Source organism: Balaenoptera ricei, chromosome 3 (genome assembly GCF_028023285.1).
Source record: "Balaenoptera ricei isolate mBalRic1 chromosome 3, mBalRic1.hap2, whole genome shotgun sequence".
NCBI lineage: Eukaryota > Metazoa > Chordata > Mammalia > Artiodactyla > Balaenopteridae > Balaenoptera > Balaenoptera ricei.
In genome coordinates, this window is record NC_082641.1 from 110,599,881 (window position 1) to 110,616,631 (window position 16,751).

At 49.3% G+C, this 16,751-nt stretch overlaps 1 protein-coding gene across 9 annotated transcripts in view; it reads right to left on the bottom strand.

Annotated features, from left to right (window-relative positions):
• The window catches only part of LOC132362480 (prolyl 4-hydroxylase subunit alpha-2), a 38,199-nt gene that overhangs the window by 11,027 nt on the left and 10,421 nt on the right, over positions 1-16,751 (bottom strand). For all 9 annotated transcript variants that reach the window (XM_059917031.1, XM_059917030.1, XM_059917028.1 and 6 more), the window contains 6 exons: positions 14,094-14,231; positions 10,373-10,612; positions 8,892-9,085; positions 7,932-8,108; positions 4,019-4,089; positions 3,683-3,782 (listed from right to left, as the gene is read on the bottom strand). In XM_059917031.1, the coding sequence (XP_059773014.1) occupies positions 3,683-3,782; positions 4,019-4,089; positions 7,932-8,108; positions 8,892-9,085; positions 10,373-10,612; positions 14,094-14,231 (920 nt within the window). The remainder of the gene's footprint in view (positions 1-3,682; positions 3,783-4,018; positions 4,090-7,931; positions 8,109-8,891; positions 9,086-10,372; positions 10,613-14,093; positions 14,232-16,751) is intronic.

Consider the following 16,751-nt stretch of genomic DNA (forward strand, 5'->3'; position numbering starts at 1 on the left):
TCCCACTCCATCTCACAGTGGTACACTGCACAGAGTAATTCTGCATCCAAGTGAAGCAGCAGGGAATGGGCAGCTGGCTGCAGGGGGACCAAAACTGCTGCTCTACCTCAGTGCCCCCAGTGGGAGCCTGGACCTGGAATAGGGCCTGAGCCACCTCAGGTGTCACTAATTAGATTAGAAATCATAAATGCCTTTATGAACAATTTATCAGCACAGTATAAGTCCTAAATCACAATGGTTATTTTAGCTTCAGTAGCTAGCTGAGAGATGAAGTTCAAGACAAAATACAGAATCTGACATGAAAGCTTATGTACCAAATGGTACCACCAATGTCCATCTGGGAACACTTGGCTACTGTGTCTTAATGAAACCATAAACACCTTTGGAGTTCAACTATTAGTCCTCAGAAAATTGATTTTGTATATCCGTTTTGGCGATTCTAACAGGTGAAAGATGCTGCAAAACTGGCAATAATGGCGACCCATGGACATGAGAGAGACAGAGGAAGCATGAGCTTTACAAGAGAGAAAATCCTCCTCTTGGAGTAGAAAACAGTATTTATCGAATGTGATGAAATGTGGATTTTCGGCAGCATAATTTTTCGGTGTCCAAAAAAATAAAAATGTTGATATGAAGAATCAGAATCAAGTGAGAAAATATGCTGTCATATACTGCTTTAGCCTTCAAGATTCCCACACCAGGGGCTTCCCTGGTGGTGCAGTGGTTAAGAATCCGCCTGCCGATGCAGGGGCCACGGGTTTGAGCCCTGGTCAGGGAAGATCCCACATGCCGCGGAGCAACTAAGCCCGTGCGCCACAACTACTGAGCCCGCGCGCCTAGAGCCCGTGCTCCACAAGGGAAGCCACCGCAATGAGAAGCCCGCGCACCACAACGAAGAGTAGCCCCTGCTCGCAGCAACTAGAGAAAAAGCCCGTGCCCAGCAACGAAGACCCAATGAGGCCAAAAATAAATAAATTTATTTTTTTAAAAATTAAAAAAAAAAAAAAGATTCCCACACCAAAAATAGCTAGAAATCCTATCAACAGTGCAAGGAGGTCTAGTGCAAGGAGGTCAGCAGGTGACCCTAAGCCTGGAGGTTCATCTAAGGAGGGAAGTTCTAGAGCAGTTGATGAAGTGACATTACAAATGCTTTTTCTTTGGATCCACTATAGTCGAGAACTTGAAGAAAATTTTAAACATGACTGTGATCAATTTGCCAGTGCACTCAGGAAAATTCAGTTGCTGCTTGTTGCTGGAGCAGCAGGGTATGACTGCATTTTCCAACACTCCCACTTGTTGGATGGAGTGCTTAAACTTTCACTACCTGGGGATAATGAAAGAAGCTGTATTGTCAACAGCTGGCTCATCTTTTAACAGTTTTGGGAATCACATTTGATCATGGTGCTAAAGCTATTGTACCTATACTATTTTAATACTGTCCCCAAATAGTACAAGTGTCACGGGAACTTCCGGATGTGCAGCCTTCAGAATCACCATCTGGGAAAACTCCAGGCCACAGACCCATACCTTTAATAACAAGCAACTGTACATCAAAACTGATTCCTGGGAGGAGGTATTCATTTGTTACAAAAGTAGAAGAATCAGTCCTTTGAAAAATGTGGGTATTTATGATACTGCGGTCAGAATGAAGGGGAAAAAATGATTAGAAATCACTTATTCGGTGAGGCTGAGACATCTAGTCAGAAGTGTCTTCAATCTTCAAGAATTCTGGCAATGTAGCATCTCTTCCACTCTTAGGCCCTCATCCAATTCAAAAGAAAGCCTCTTTTGCCCTTTCTTCCAAATATTCTATAGCAAACACATGAACTACAGATGAAAGAGTGTCAACAGATAGCATAAAAACCAGTTCCTTTCCAGAAGCCTGTAGGGACTCTGGTGAGAAAGCTGTCGCTGGTGCCTAGGCATTGTATCACACTGCGTGGAATGTGGAATGAGCACAGAGAGACAGGTACTGAAACCCAGGTTCCTATCCTCAGACCAGGTAGGATCAAAGCTTTCAACAATGCTGGCTGGCAAAGAAAATGCCAAGACAGTTCCTAGAGAATGAAAGCAAACAAAAACGGTATCTCAACCTCCTGGCAGCTGTGGTCCAGGTCTTCCAGAAGAGCCCTGACCATAAAAGCCCCTCCACTGGAGTTGCGGCATTCAGATCCCATTCATCAATTGAGTTACAACATGACAAGATGTCAGTTAAGATGAAGCCAGGGTTGTGGCAGAGAAGCCAGTCCAAGCACGAAGCTGCTGCCTTCTGGGGTTGCATGTGAGATAGGGTTCAGAGGGTGCAGTCAGGAAGCCAGCCAGGAGAGCAACAGGGGCACAGGTCCTGTACACTCTTTTCAGCCTCTAGGTCCAGGGTACGGAATCAGCAACCAAGAAGAACATCATCCTCAGTAAGGGCCACAACAGTCCTAACACTGGCTCTGATATGCAGTGGTAGATGTCTTAACAACAACAACAAAGCTGCTCCAGGAAGATATGAATCACAACTAAGCCAACAGGGATGCACCCAGGGCATGGAGAGCCCCTATCGCTCTTGAAATGGTGGTGTTCTCCCACATAAGAGGAAAGTGGGAGATGTGGCAGAAGTCCTCTCTTGATGTGCTTGTCTGCAGAACTTACCTAAAAATTAGGCTTACAAACTCAACACTAAATTGAGTTGAAATGAAAAAATTATATTAAAATTTCACAGGACTGTAAGATAATCAGCATGTTTTTAAAAACTCTGGTGGACTTCACATAAATTCATAAGGAGGACCTTCAATATTGGTTTTGATTGCTGACACAGCTAAGGGGGGAAAAATGAGTGCTGATTTGCTTGGATGTGTCCAGGCAAAAGTTCAGAGGATCTTTTCCAAGTGATCTCAGTTCAATATTCTACTGAAGAGCCATGGTTGATCAGGTAAAGTGTGATATCCTTAAATACACGGAAACTCTGGCCAAACAGACAGATCCAGGGGACTCAAGAAAAATGCCAGTGAAACTTCTCTGGCAGTGTCTCAGGTCGTCATTTTACAGCAGAACCCAGAAGTTGGGATGTTCAGAAGGGAGCGTGGTCAGTACTGATTTGAACTCAACAGAACAGACAACACATTAGTAGGAGCTTTACCCAAAATTTTCAGCATGGTGCTACCATGTTTCTTCACAATCACCTCTGAAATCAAAAGCAGGAAGCCAGGGTCCCACGTGGGTACTTAGAAAGGAGCATTCCACCTTCACCGGCCAGCCAGTCCAGGCCTCTCAATGCTACCAATGTATTACAGAACACTTTACCTCCAAGTGCATTTGACTATGACTCAGAACCATGACCTATGAAGATATTTATAGCTCTTAGAGGTGTCCCTGAAACAACTCAGGATTTCAGCTTCTGTAGTAAAGAAGACATAAATGGGCCTGCCATGCCCACCAATGATCCCTAGCTCCTAGTATGATACCTGGGCACCCAGAAGACGTTCAGTTGACATTTGTTGAATGCTAATTGTTGAATGTCAGTGGGCATACTTAATTCTGGCTTCCCAACACGAGGTCACTCCATACTCACAGCATCCTGCGGTCCTACACTTTATTGGGCAAGCCTCCCTATGCCTGGCCCTGAGCACCCTGGAAGACCATCTAGCTAGAAATACTCCCTTCCCAACTCCAGGGTCCCAGGAACAAGCCATACCTGCAACAATTCTGCAGTCTTTACTGTTAGGCCTGTGATGTGCTGCATCCGAAGATTCACCCGAGCCACAACAGGGTCGTCATCCTCCTCCAGCCAGGAGCTAAGCCAAAACAAGAGGGAGAGAAAGGAAGGTGGGGAAGGCAGGTTTAGATGAGGTTCTGCACTCTCTCCCCAGCATCAGGGCCAGCACTAACAGGCAGCACAGGGTGAGTGCTCCATGTAGGGGAGGTGCCAGCAGGGAGGACAAGCCAAGCCACCCTCCCTTCAATAGGAACTGGGAGGCCCAGGAGTTGGGGCGTGAGCAGCCACCCCGCCACCACCATCACCTTTGCTAACCTTTTGGAAACTCTGTAGCTGGCAACAGTGAGAACACCTGTCTTGGGATCACGAACAGTGGCTCGTGCAAGCTGGAAGGCAGGAAGAAAGGGCAGACTTATCATTCTTTGCCTTGAGTATTTTCTTGAAGAGACTGGGACCTGATCTGCCAATCAGGCCAGTGCGGGAAGGAGCTCTGCAGTCAGTGGCTCTAGCCAAGGCCCCATGATCCTGCAAGCCAGGCCAGGGCAGTGGTCTGGGGCCTCCAAATTCCTGCTCTATCAGACCCTGGCCACTACCCTGCTTGGCTGCTGCCTGCCCCTGCTCCCTCCCAGGTCCATGCTGTCTGCAGAATTATGCCTATGGAGTCTGCTTTGTCCATCTGCCCATCTGCCTGGACAGCCCCTTTCTCACCAGGCCCACCCACCACACCTTCCTGCACTTGGCTGCTCCTACCACATTCAGACTATGCTGCCATCCCTGAGCCTCAATCTTGCATGTGCCTCTCAACGTGGTCAACTACACTGTCCTTCTGAACCTCAGCAGCCTTCTCTGCCCAGAAACCTACCCAAACACTGTCCTACTGCACCAGCCCACGCTGGCCGCCCACTGCTGCAAGGAACAAAAAGAGAAGGCCCAGTTTTCACTCCCTTGGGAGGCCTGCAAGGTCAGATGATAGAATAGGAAAGGAATCTACAAGGTGCAGTAAGTAAACTGCTGCCTGGAAGCCACCTCCGCATACTCGCTCATACACACATACACACACACACACACACCACCTCACCTACCTCGTATCCCCCCAGTCTCCACAGACTGGTGCAGTGATACTCCCAGGAAGGACCTGCTGCCTGGAGCCAGCCCCCAGTGCTTCAGCTGTGGACTATCCTAATGAGTGCTTACTATGTGCCTGGCACTGCTAGGTGACCAAGACATGGCCCCTGCCCTCATACAACTCAGTCAAGTGGGGGAGGCAGAAAACTAGCTGGGTAATCACAGCACAACATGGTAGGTGCTGGGAGAGGGGAAGCTCAATGTCTGTGGGAGCTCAGTCTACAGGGTCAAGAATGGTTTCCTACAGGGGGGACCACCTAGCTGAGATTTGAAGGGTAAGTAGGAGTTAGCCAGGTGGGAGAACATTACAGGAACAGGGAAAGAACAGTGATGCAGAGGCCCAGAGGTGAAAATGGATGTGGCACTATGACTGGGGGTTAGAACTGAGAGCAAAGAGATGAGAATAGGCTGAGGAGCTAAGTGGGGGTTGGGCTGGATGCAACCTATGACCACTGAGAAGCAGGGAAGGCTTTATGCAGGGGAGTGACACCACAATCTGAATGTAAGAAGGATCACTGTGGAGACATCATGGAGGGTTGGCTAAGGAGGCGTCAAAGCAGGAAGAAGGAGGCCAGTGAGGATGTAAGGGAGAGGTCAGGGCAAGAGGTGGCAGAAGGGATGGAGGGGGTGGATGGACTAGAACACTGGCCAGGAGGTGAGATCAACCAACCTGGACACGAGCTGCTGCAGCACATTCTGGTAAGATGGCACTGCACCCAGAGCAGAGAGCTTCCCTGAGATCATATCTACGGTCCTTTCCTGATGACAACTGCAGCTGCAGCTAGACCCCATCCAAACATGTGAGCCGCAGCACTGGCCTGACACCCACAGGGAGGCTCTGGGCAGCTGGGGCTCTGCTCCCAGGGATAGACAGGGCTATTTTGAAAGCAGACCAGAGACCCACAGGCAGCTGCCAGGCGTTCCCCACAGGCCACGTTAAGCTCATGCGCCCTACTTCAAAGCCAGCATAGCATCTGTCCCTCACAGGCCCCGGAAAGGAGAGGTCAGCTTGTAATAGCCAACATGTCTGGCTCTTCACACGGCTTCTGTTCAAAGACAAATTTTCCCAACATGCTCCTCCCTGCCCACACTGCCCAGCCACACCCATGTGCACACATGCACCCAACATGAACACACACACACACAGAGATGTTTTAGTGCTTTGGTCGGAGAGACAAGGGAGAACTCTCTCAGGAGGTTATGGCACAACAGTGCCTCTCTCACCTGACAGCCAAGAAAGCATTTTTCTTTCCGGGAGGAATCTGGAGCTGGTCCAGGGAATGGAAGCGGGGGGGGGGGGGCCGGGGGGGGGGCGGGGGCGGGTCTCTGGTCCCCATTCTCCACACACACTGGCTAGACCCTCCCTCAGCGACATCAATGACACTAAGAACTGACTCTGAGCCGTAGATGTCCTAGTATCTCAAGCCAAGGTTGTTCCAAGATACAGTCCAGGGCCTAGGATAGGAACCTATTTTAGATCTCTCCAGGAGTGCTGGGCCTCCTGGCCTCTACAATTCTATTAGGAGCAGAGCAATAGAGGATCTCCAGCTAAATCCTCCCTTCTAATCACCAGTGATAGGAGAAGGATGGGGATATGGCAGAAAGTAGTTCCCTTTGAAAGATGTCAAAAAGGAGAAAATCTTTTATGAACTAGAAATAGAAGAATAATTTTATAACATGATGAATATATACAAAACCAACAACCAACTGCATACTTAGCAATGAAATACCAAAAGAATTTCCATGAAATTCAGGAACAAGACAAAGATTCCTATTGTAAAAATGCTCTAGAAGCTCTGGGCAGTTCAACAAGACACCAAAAACAAAAGAACTATAACTATTAGGATGGAGAAAACAAAATTTTTCTTATTTGCAGATGCTAATACTATCTGGACAACCCAAGATAATTAGCTAAAAACCAAATGAAGAATAAGTGAGTTCAACAAGTAGCTGTGATCTGCACCACAACTGTTTCCTTGCAGGTAAAATGAAGATGATGACAGAGCCTGCTAAATAGACATAGCAGTTAACATATGTTAAGGACTTAGAACAGGGCCTGCTGGGACTTCCCTGGTGGTACAGTGGTTAAGAATCCACCTGCCAATGCAGGCGACACAGGTTTGAGCCCTGGTCCGGGAAGATCCCACATGCTGCAGAGCAACTAAGCCCGTATGCCACAACTACTGAGCCTGCGCTCTAGAGCCCGTGAGACATAAATACTGAGCCCACGTGCCACAACTACTGAAGCCCACACGCCTAGAGCCCATGCTCCGCAGCAAGAGAAGCCACCGCAATGAGAAGACCGTGCACCGCAACAGAGTAGCCCCCGCTCACCACAACTAGAGAAAGCCCGCACACAGCAACGAAGACCCAACGCAGCCAAAAATAAAATAAAATAAATAAATTCATCAAAAAAACAAAACCAGGGCCTGCCACACTTCACAACTCAGTAAACATTAGCTACTACTATGAAATATACTTTTACAATCAATAGTTTAGTACATAATAGTAAACTAATTTAATAATGTAACCAGTAAAAACATAATGATGAAAGAAACAGTTTTTTGTGAAGTTACAATAACAAAAAAAAAAAAACACTGCCTAGGAATAAATTTAACAAGAAAAGTGCAGGGCTTAGGTGAAGAAAAATTTTAAAGATATGAATAAATAGAGAGACCCAGAGTGCTCTTAGATGAGAAGACTCAATACTGTAGAGATGTTTGTGCTCCTCCAAGTCAATCACTTCTTTGCAATCCTAATCAGGAAACCCACAGGACCCAGCTTGGCAGCGCCCCAAGGCATAACTTCCTAAAAACTAGCCCAAAGACCAGCCCCCCAACACGGTGAGGTGACACTTCTCACTGTGGGCTTGCCCTGCTTCCAGTGTGCCCTTCTATCACAGCCCTTGTCTGTCCACATTGGTTCCCTCAATTTTCTTCCCCCACTGGACTATGAACCCTCAAGGTCAAATTGAGTCTGTAGTACCTTAGTACCCGACAGTGGACTCATGCAACACATAAGCAAAGGCCAGCCGGGTAAGCAACTAAACTGCCCCATGGTACCAGGAGTGAGTGGCCCAAGAAGGAACTGCAGAGTCACCTACTTTGGGTTTTGCAATTTCCTTGATCCTCTCGATTTCCTCGTCAGACATGACATCGTAGTACCTGACGATGTGTGGACTGTCCCACTCATCCTCCTCTTTGAAAGGGGCGATGAGCAGCTGTGGTGTCCCGTTGCCATGGTGGTACCTACAGAAAAGCCTCTTCTGCCTTCGGGGTGTCTGGGGAGCACAGAGCAACAAGCCCTGAACTGAGTGAGTCCTAACCCTCAGTCCCAGGCTAGCTGGCTGCAGACACTGGCCTCACACCCCATGTCCAGCAGCCACTCCCTCCCGCCTCACCAGAGAAGAAAACAAAAGCCCCTCAGTTTGACTGGCATGAAACGATACCCCACAAATCATGCAATGTTTCTTCTCTCCCAAGAATACCTCATGTTGACAAGTCCTGTGGCAGGGTGTAATCCCTGGCCCCTCTCACAGAGATGTGAGTAGGTCAGGAGGGCTAGGGCTGGGGAGAAGTCTTTCTAGACAGAGGAGCCAGTGGGAGCCAAGCAGACATGGGCATGGAGAAGACCGAGAGACTGTCTCACACCTGAGCCTCCTTGAGGAAGCACTGGGGTCCCAGGGCTCTCAAAGGCCAGTGATACCCCATACCAAGCTCTAGCAACTGCCTTGTCTTTGCTAGAGATCATGACTTCCGTGGGGGCCCAAGGCACATCCACACTCATGGCTTTCTTCAGAATAGTGAGTCAAGTAGAAGTTGGCCTGTTGGGGTGGGGAGGGGAGCTCAGTAATAACTTAGAGGATTGAAACTCTGCCTGGGACCTCAGGGAAGACAAGTCTCCTGTCCTATACCTCAGAGCACACCCACATGTCAGCCTCAGCAGATGCTATCAAGAATTGAGAAAACGACCTACAGACAGAGGAACATCTTCCTCAGATCTGCCTGTCCAGAGCCAAAGTCTAGGTCCACAGCCTGGGCCCTGACCCATCCACGTATCTCACCAGTTTGACACCCTCCCCACGACAGAGGCTCTCGTAGATATCCCTCTCGGGCAGGTAGTCCACAGGCCTCTCATATATGCCTTCCTGGGGTGCTAGCTCAGCTTCTGTGTGATTCAATAACATCTTTTCTCTTTCTTCCTCCAACAACCGTTCAAAGTAGCGCAGATTCCCTCCAGCTCGTTCATGGCTCGGGTCTAGAAAAAGCAAAGAACAAGAAGGAAAAGGAAACCACAAACATCTGTTAGGTCATTTAGAGAAATTATTCTGTAAGTGGTTTTCTCTCCCAGCAGCTCACTCGCACGCAGCATTCTGCCTTCCACAGCACCTAAGCAGGGTTCGCTGGTCGTAGAGGAAAGGCCAACAGAGGTTCTCCCTACTCTGGTCAGAGATGAGCAAGGAGCAACAAGAGCGGGGCGCGGGGAACGCTTAGCCACCGACGCGGCTCTCCTCTGGAACTCCCTGGAAGTCCCAAGGACACAGGTCCACAGAAGCAGGCCAGAGTTCTGCCTCCTCCTCCCCACGTGGCTGTGTGCTAGTGACAGCCGTCCCCTGGAGTACATCCACTACTGGTGACCACACCACTTGCTGGCCACAGCTAGAAGGCAGGCTGAAACACCGGTGGCAAGAAGGGCCACATGACACTCCCACAGCTTTGTCCTGTGGGCCTCACAACAAGAAGGAGTAAGCTTGGCAGGATTACTGTGCTACCCCTCAGATGAGGAAACTGTGGCCCAAAGATGTTAGAGATTAAGGTTAGGTTATTCAGAAGAGGAATCCAGGTGTCCTGACTCCCTGTACAAGGCTCTTACTAACACAACAGAGTCCAAAAAGCTCTCTTCCCACATCCGTCTTACAGACATTCACACTAGCTGGCCTCAGACCCAAGGCCCATGAAAAGGAGCAGCGAAAGGAAGTCTTTGCTGGTCTGTGAAATCTCAGACTATGATATCCCATATATTAGTAACAGGTGGAACAAATGGGTTCTTGAGACACAGTGCTTTTGATCCCCTTCAGTCTAACACCACAGGACAACTGAAATCGCCAAAGCCATGGCAAGTCCACCAGTTAGACCTCAGGCCTCTAACAGGTCAGGTCACTGTCACTGCAGCAATCCTGAAATACAGCTTGCCTCTCGAGCTACTCCTGACGCAGTATAGGCTCCACCCTACATAGCAGCAGATGCACTGCAGCACTGGATTCCTGTTTGGAAATGGAATAGGAATCCATGTGTAGGGCCACGGGTGCCATAGGCCTGAGTGTATCCATCAGTGATTGGGCAAGGGCTAAGGCCAGAACTTCAGTGGGTAAAGAGCTAGCTGGCAGCTGGACTGGGCCTGAAAGCAGCAAAGCATTAGTCAGTGGCTAGGCGGCAGGTCAGACTGGCTCAGTCCCTGGAGAGCAGCCAGGTAGTGGCCAGCAGGGTGACCAGTTCCCCTGCTACCTCCCCCTCTGCATTTGCCCTTCCCCTAGAACCTCCTTACCAAGGGAGAGCAGTCGGCGGGTGAGCTCCAGGGCACGGTGCAGGTCACCCAACTGGAAGACGGCATAGCTCAGATAGTCCAGCACCTGGGCCTTGGATGTGGTGGCCTCCTCCCCTGCATCGAGCTGCTTCAGCACCTGTTCCATCCACAGCACTGTGTGGTAATAGTCTCCTTCGTTGTAGGCCGAGCGGCCCATCCCAAAGCAGTCGTCCACACTCAGCACTGCTTGGTACTTGGTTCCTGCAGCAGGAGAGGCAAATAGTCGGGTTCAAACAGCCTCTGGGTTAGGGAGAAAGATTCCCCCATTGAGGGAGCCTGGGTCCCTGGGTGGGGGGCATCATCCCAGCAGAGCCCCACCAGGATTTCAGACCACACACCTCCAAGGGACATTAGTAAGGAAAGCACAGCCAGGCTGGCCCTGCCTCGGGCTGGGGTGCACAGCCTATCTCCTAACCTCAGACTCCCCAAGTGCAAAGGGTCCTTTGTTATGGAAGAGCCGAGGAAGCCCAAGAAATAGTGTTCAGGAGAGTATAAAGGTCCTGTGAGCCACACGGCAGATGTCTATGAGGCAGCTGGCCATTTGAGACTGAAAGTCAGAAAAATAAGTTAAATATAAAAAAACAGAACTTAGGTGGCAGGTAAAGCCATGGATGAAGATAATCGCTTCCAGAAATAGTGTCAGGAAAGAGTAGAGAAGGTGGCTGAGGCCAGGGCCCCAGAGACCACCTATACAGAAAGGACAGAGTGAATAACACTGAGAAAGAAACAGAAGGAGCAGGAGTGATGTGCCAGATGCCAAGGGAGACCAAGAGATAAGACTGCAGTGCCAGCTTTGACCACTAGGTGGTGGGGCCCTTGATGAAGATCAATTCAGCAGGTCCTGTGACCACAGGTCATCTGCTGTTGGCTCGGCGCTGGAAAGTGACCATGAAGAGAGTTTCAAGTCAAAAAGGAGATGTGGTGTGTAAGCTATGGGGAGATGCAGGGTTTAGGCTGTGACCCTCCCTGGAAAGCAAGGGAGTTTCCCTACAACCCCGTTAAGAGCAGCCTAGGCATGGCTGACATGGAAGAGCTGCCTCAGAGCAGGCTCTTGCTGCCTGATGTCCAAGATGTCCAGGATGAAACCCCTGCTGCAATGTGTTGGCTGCTTCAGAGACCAAGGGTTGCTCACCATGATGGCTCAGGAACAGACAATGTGGGAAAGGAAAATGGGGAGAGTAAACACAAGACAGAGTTAGTAGGCAGACCACAGATTGGGGTGGGGAGGTCCTTGAGTCCCTGTTCACTCTCCACGTACCTCCACGGATCTCTGGCTCTGTAGGCCGAGAAACTGAACACTGATGGAGGCAGTATAACACAGCTGAGTGAGCTGGACAAAACAGGGTCTGTGTGGGCCTAACTATGGCACCCCACAACTGTGTGACTATGGACAAGTTACGTAGCCTCTCTGATTCTTAGTCCCTTATCTCTAAATAGAGATAATACCATCAGTTTTAGAGGACTTGCGCCAAGAATTCAACAAGACAACATATGAAAATGTCTCCTATAATTCCCCAGAGTGGTAATAATCAGTAGCTATTATCAACATGTCTCACAGATACCAAGAAGGTCAAGAATGGCTCCCAGACACTCAGCATCCTTCCCAGAAGCCAACTTGAAAGTCTGCTCCCTAGAGAGTGCTCCCTGGAGAATGCCAGCAGAGCTGAGGGCTGAAGGGCAATCACACGTGATGAAACCCAGCTGAAGGGGGTAAAGGTATTCCTGCAGCGGTTGTGGGATGAACAAAGAAGCTGAGCAGTGGCAAAGCTTAGTACAACAGACAAGGAAGCCAAGGAGATGGTGCCACACAGGACCACAAAGACCACACATTAAGAGGGATTTGGTTTAGCCCTAAAAGTTAAACATTGTGATCAGGAACTCATGTAAAAAGATATGTGCTTAAGACCACGTGGAAGGTGATTTTAAGGAGTGAGCTGGAGGTATACAATAAGTTAGAATAATATTTCAATAATCCAGTTGAGAAAGAAGTGACCATGAGGCTGGAGTCAGGGCCTCCAAGTACAAAAGACATTGTAGGGAGGTAGAATCCAGAGCAGCCAGTGGATGGAGAGCTTTTTGCTGACATAAGGAGGAAGGACAGTAGACGGTTCAAAAAGGGATGAGGATTTCAGTTTGGGACATGTGAATTTTAAGGAGCCCATGGAACATCCAAGTAGAGATGTCCCACAGCCATTTGCCTGCACTGGTTGAAAGCTCAGGAGACAAGCCTTGACAGGGAACACAGATCTGGATGTCATCCATGTACAGGTGATACCTCGAGTGATGGAAATGGCTGGGCTCACTTGGAGAAGGTGTTTAGGGAGACACCAGGTAGGGATGGCATCCTGGGGGAACAACTCCCGTCCACCCCTCATTTCCCCTCCAGGATATGCATGGGTCTGTTAACTGAATGTAAAAGGTCAATGCCTGGCTCTCTCCTCCCACCAACCATTCTCACAGCTACAGGGTGAAGAGATCCTGCAGGTGCCCCAAGCCACCTTCTCTCTCTGGCCTCAAGGCCTGGCTTGGTCCAAAACCTGACTGAGTGAGGATTAAGGAGAAGTCTACACTCCTTCCTGTTGGCTCACTGGACTCTTCAGTACCAAGGCTCCAGGCCCTGACCAGCCAACAACACAGTGCATCCCTCCCCCTCACTGTGATTCCCTCTGCTGTGCCTCCTACAGGGTCCCCACGGGTGAGGTGGCATCCAAGTTCTAATGGAGTCTAACTGAATCCCTGGGTTTATTGGCCTTTAATAGCCACCAAACCCCAACACGTCTTCTTATAAACATACTGAGGCAGACAACTGAATTGAAAAGGGGCCTATAAAAAAATGAGAGAGAGAGAGGAGCCAAAAGAGAAACAGCCAAGACCAGTGTCCCAGAATTCAAAGGAGGGGAGACTATCAGGAAGAATGGGGCAATCAATGTGCCAAATGCTGCTGAAAAGCTAAAGAACATTCTGCCTGAAACCTGTCTACTGGCTTTACCAGCCAAGTGGCCACTGGTGACCTTGCAGGGGCAGGATTGGCCAATGGGGGGGAAAGACGCCAGACTTTGTGTGTTCAGGAGGACACAGGAACCAAGGAAGTAGAGAAAGAGTGTGGATGGCTCTCCAGCTGCCTAGCCAGGAGGGAGAAGAGATCAGTCAGCAGCAGAGACTCAAAAGGGCCTTGGGTCCTGAGGGAGGGGTTTGTAAGATGAGCAAGAACAGAGCATGTGTGTGAGCTCAGGGGGAAGAGTCCAGAGAGGTGGACACAGAATGAACAGGGACAGAGACTGTAACTGAGGGCACACAGGACATGGGGCAATGAGTCCAGAGATCAGTCTTAGGCAAGAAGAAATTGGAGGGTGGGGAATAGAAGTGGGTGTGGATGCAGACCTGAGTGGTGCCCTGGGGACAGAGACCAAGGAGGTCCTGAGCAGCAACCTCGGCATTCTCTGAGCTGAGAGAGGACAGGCCTGGGCTAATACTGGAGGGAGGTGGTGGGGCAGGGGCTGAGGGGAGACAGCTGTCATGGGAATAGAGGACTGACACCAACTGGAAACCCAAGAAAGAACTACAGCCAGAGGTCGTGGTGAGCCTGAGCATAGAGACCATGAGTCAGCAGTGGCTCCATCCTTGTCCATACACCACAGCAGACACACATGCTGGACAGGCTTTGTCTGGAGTGGTGAGTTACCTGGAAGCTCCCCTTTGGAGATTGTGTCTGGGTCCAGTTTGTATGTGTCCTGAAGTCTCATCAAGGCCTTGGCGGCTCCCGTTTCATCTTCATCAGTGGGAAAGAACTGTCGCTGCACTGACAGGTTGGCAATAAAGCCTTCCAAAGGAGAAAGTGAGAACAAAAGGTTACCCTGATCCAGGGACAGAATTTCACCTGGAACCAGACAGGCACCCACCGGAGGGTCTCTGGCTAGTGCAATCTCCCTGCCCCTTCCCTCAAAGGCTGTTTCCCCTTCCTCCAGGAAGCCCTCCTTGATGGTTCCAGTCCAGGGAGACCTCCCCTTTCTTACTCCTCACTGTACCAACTGCCTGTGCTGCTCATTTGGAAATGAAGAGAAAGGCCCCCTCACACTAATTAACACGTGGGAATCTGAGAGTCTTGGCGTGGAGATAGAAGGAAAAGAGGACAGCGAGGGTAACTGACAGGGACACAGGAAAGGACTCAGGGAGGACGTGCTGACCACTCAGTGAAAAACAAATCACATGGAAAACCTTGATCTAGGATTATTAGCCTGGCCAGGTAATCACAGACTCCTAGCCTACATCTCAGGTTGAAGAGCCCAAGGGACAGAAGTGGTCAACTCAGAGAGCCCAGCTGGCCACTCATTACTGACCACTGGCCCTTATCATCCAGAAAGGTGATGATGACAGTCCTGGAGGTGTTTGGTGCTGTCCCCACGCCAAGATTAGGGACTGGAGAATCATCTGACCAAGGCCAGTATTGAGGTGGGGCTGCACAAGCCCGGCATGGTTCCCCTGAGAGGCCACACTGGGCCTTGCTCTGCTTACTAGGGCACTCCTACCACTCAGACCCACAATGAGCTCAGGGCATGAGTTCCCCAATTGTGGTGCTCAAGACCACAGCCTGGAGCCTGGGAGAGCCCCTGAGCACAGAAGCACCCAAGGAAGCTGTTTGGGGACTCCAAGCCCTAGTTGTAAAGCAAGATATACACCTCTTGCAATCTCAGGACTCCAGGTGGAGGCCAGGCCCTCCCATGCTGATTCAGGGGCTTCAGTTGTGCTCATAAGCTGAGAATTAGAAGGGGAAGTCCAAGGCCATTTCTTCTCTGGCCTCTTCCCCAGAGCAGCAGGACCCATAGCCACCTACTCCCACGACCTCAGGCTCAAACACCCACTTCTAGCCCTGCCTGGGGACCCAGGGACCAAGATGCTGCAACCCTGTCTTCCTCACGGCTGCATGGTCAGGGACTCTATGAGTTTACAATCCAGGGGGAAAAAATGCTTCCAGAAAAAAACCACATTGTTAGCATGTCTCCCTGCCTCCCCCTCTCCCCATTTCAGGGGAAAGAACTCTGAAAGAAAGAGGTGAAAACAACGTATTGCTGACTGGGGCCGTCCTGTCTCCCTCCGGGTAATTATAAGGTTTTCCAGAAGAACCAGATGTTGATGGCGGGGGATGGGTATGAAGAACAAGACTTGAGAACAGAAGATCATATGGGCAGGCTTATTCTCCCGCACTGCAGGCAGGACAGCCAGTTCTGAGCTACAGGCTCAGGCTGGGAGGCAGGGTCTGGGAAAGGCAGCCGTGGCTTCTGGAGGCAGTGAGCTCACTGGGCACAGCTCCGCCCAGCTGAGCTCACTAATCCCTGCCCAGAGGCCACCCTGCTCCCAGCCCAGCCCAGCCCAGTCTGGCCATTAAGGGCTAAAACGCCTCAGCCCGAGAGACGACAACGGGTCTGAAGTTAATCAGCACTTCCAACTCAGGGAGAAGAGACAGTGAGTCCAGCGGGGCTGGGCTCAAGGCTGGAATCAGAAGGGCCCACCTCCAGGCCTGCCCCACCATCTCCTGCTAAGAGGAAAATATTAGAGCATAGAAAGTACTACCATAGTAAAAGACTAAGCACAGTTAAAGCTTTAAATAAGTTCATACTCTAACCTGCAAATCCCACTTATAGGAATTTATCATAAGAAAATAATCAGAGATGGGCATAAAGATATGTGTAAGATTGCCGATAATCTGGAAACAATTCCACATCCACTGACTTGACCAGTTTTACACTACACCAGTATGACATATTACTGTCCAGCCATTAAAACCATGTTGCAGAAGAACATTTAAAGGACATATAGAGAAGCTGAAAAATTCAGGAAAACAGTATATGCTTATGTCACAAATCTGCCAACAGATAATGTTTTCTTTCTAAAAGATATGAATGGGAATAAATTTAGATGAGGCCCGTGCTCCCCAGCTTGCACTGGTCCCACCACTTAGCCCACTTATCTTACTTTTGTTAATTCATTTGGTCCCTCAAAGCAAATAAGTTTGCATTCCACGATATATATGTATGATTCCATTTTTTAAAATGTATATACATGTGTAAAAAGACTAGAATTTTAACAGTGATTATCACTAGGCAATTGGATTAAGAACTGTAATTTTCTTATATGATTGTTTTTGTGTTTTCCAATGTTTCTATAAATATGTATTACTAAAGTGTAATTAGAAAAAAGTCACTACCAAAAAAAAAAAAGGGACCCAAAAACACTAGGAAAAGGCAAGAACTGATTTTTTTTTTTTTTTTTTTGACCACGTAGCACAGCATGCAGGATCTTAGTTCCCAACCAGGGATCAAACCCGTGCCCCCTGCAGTGGAAG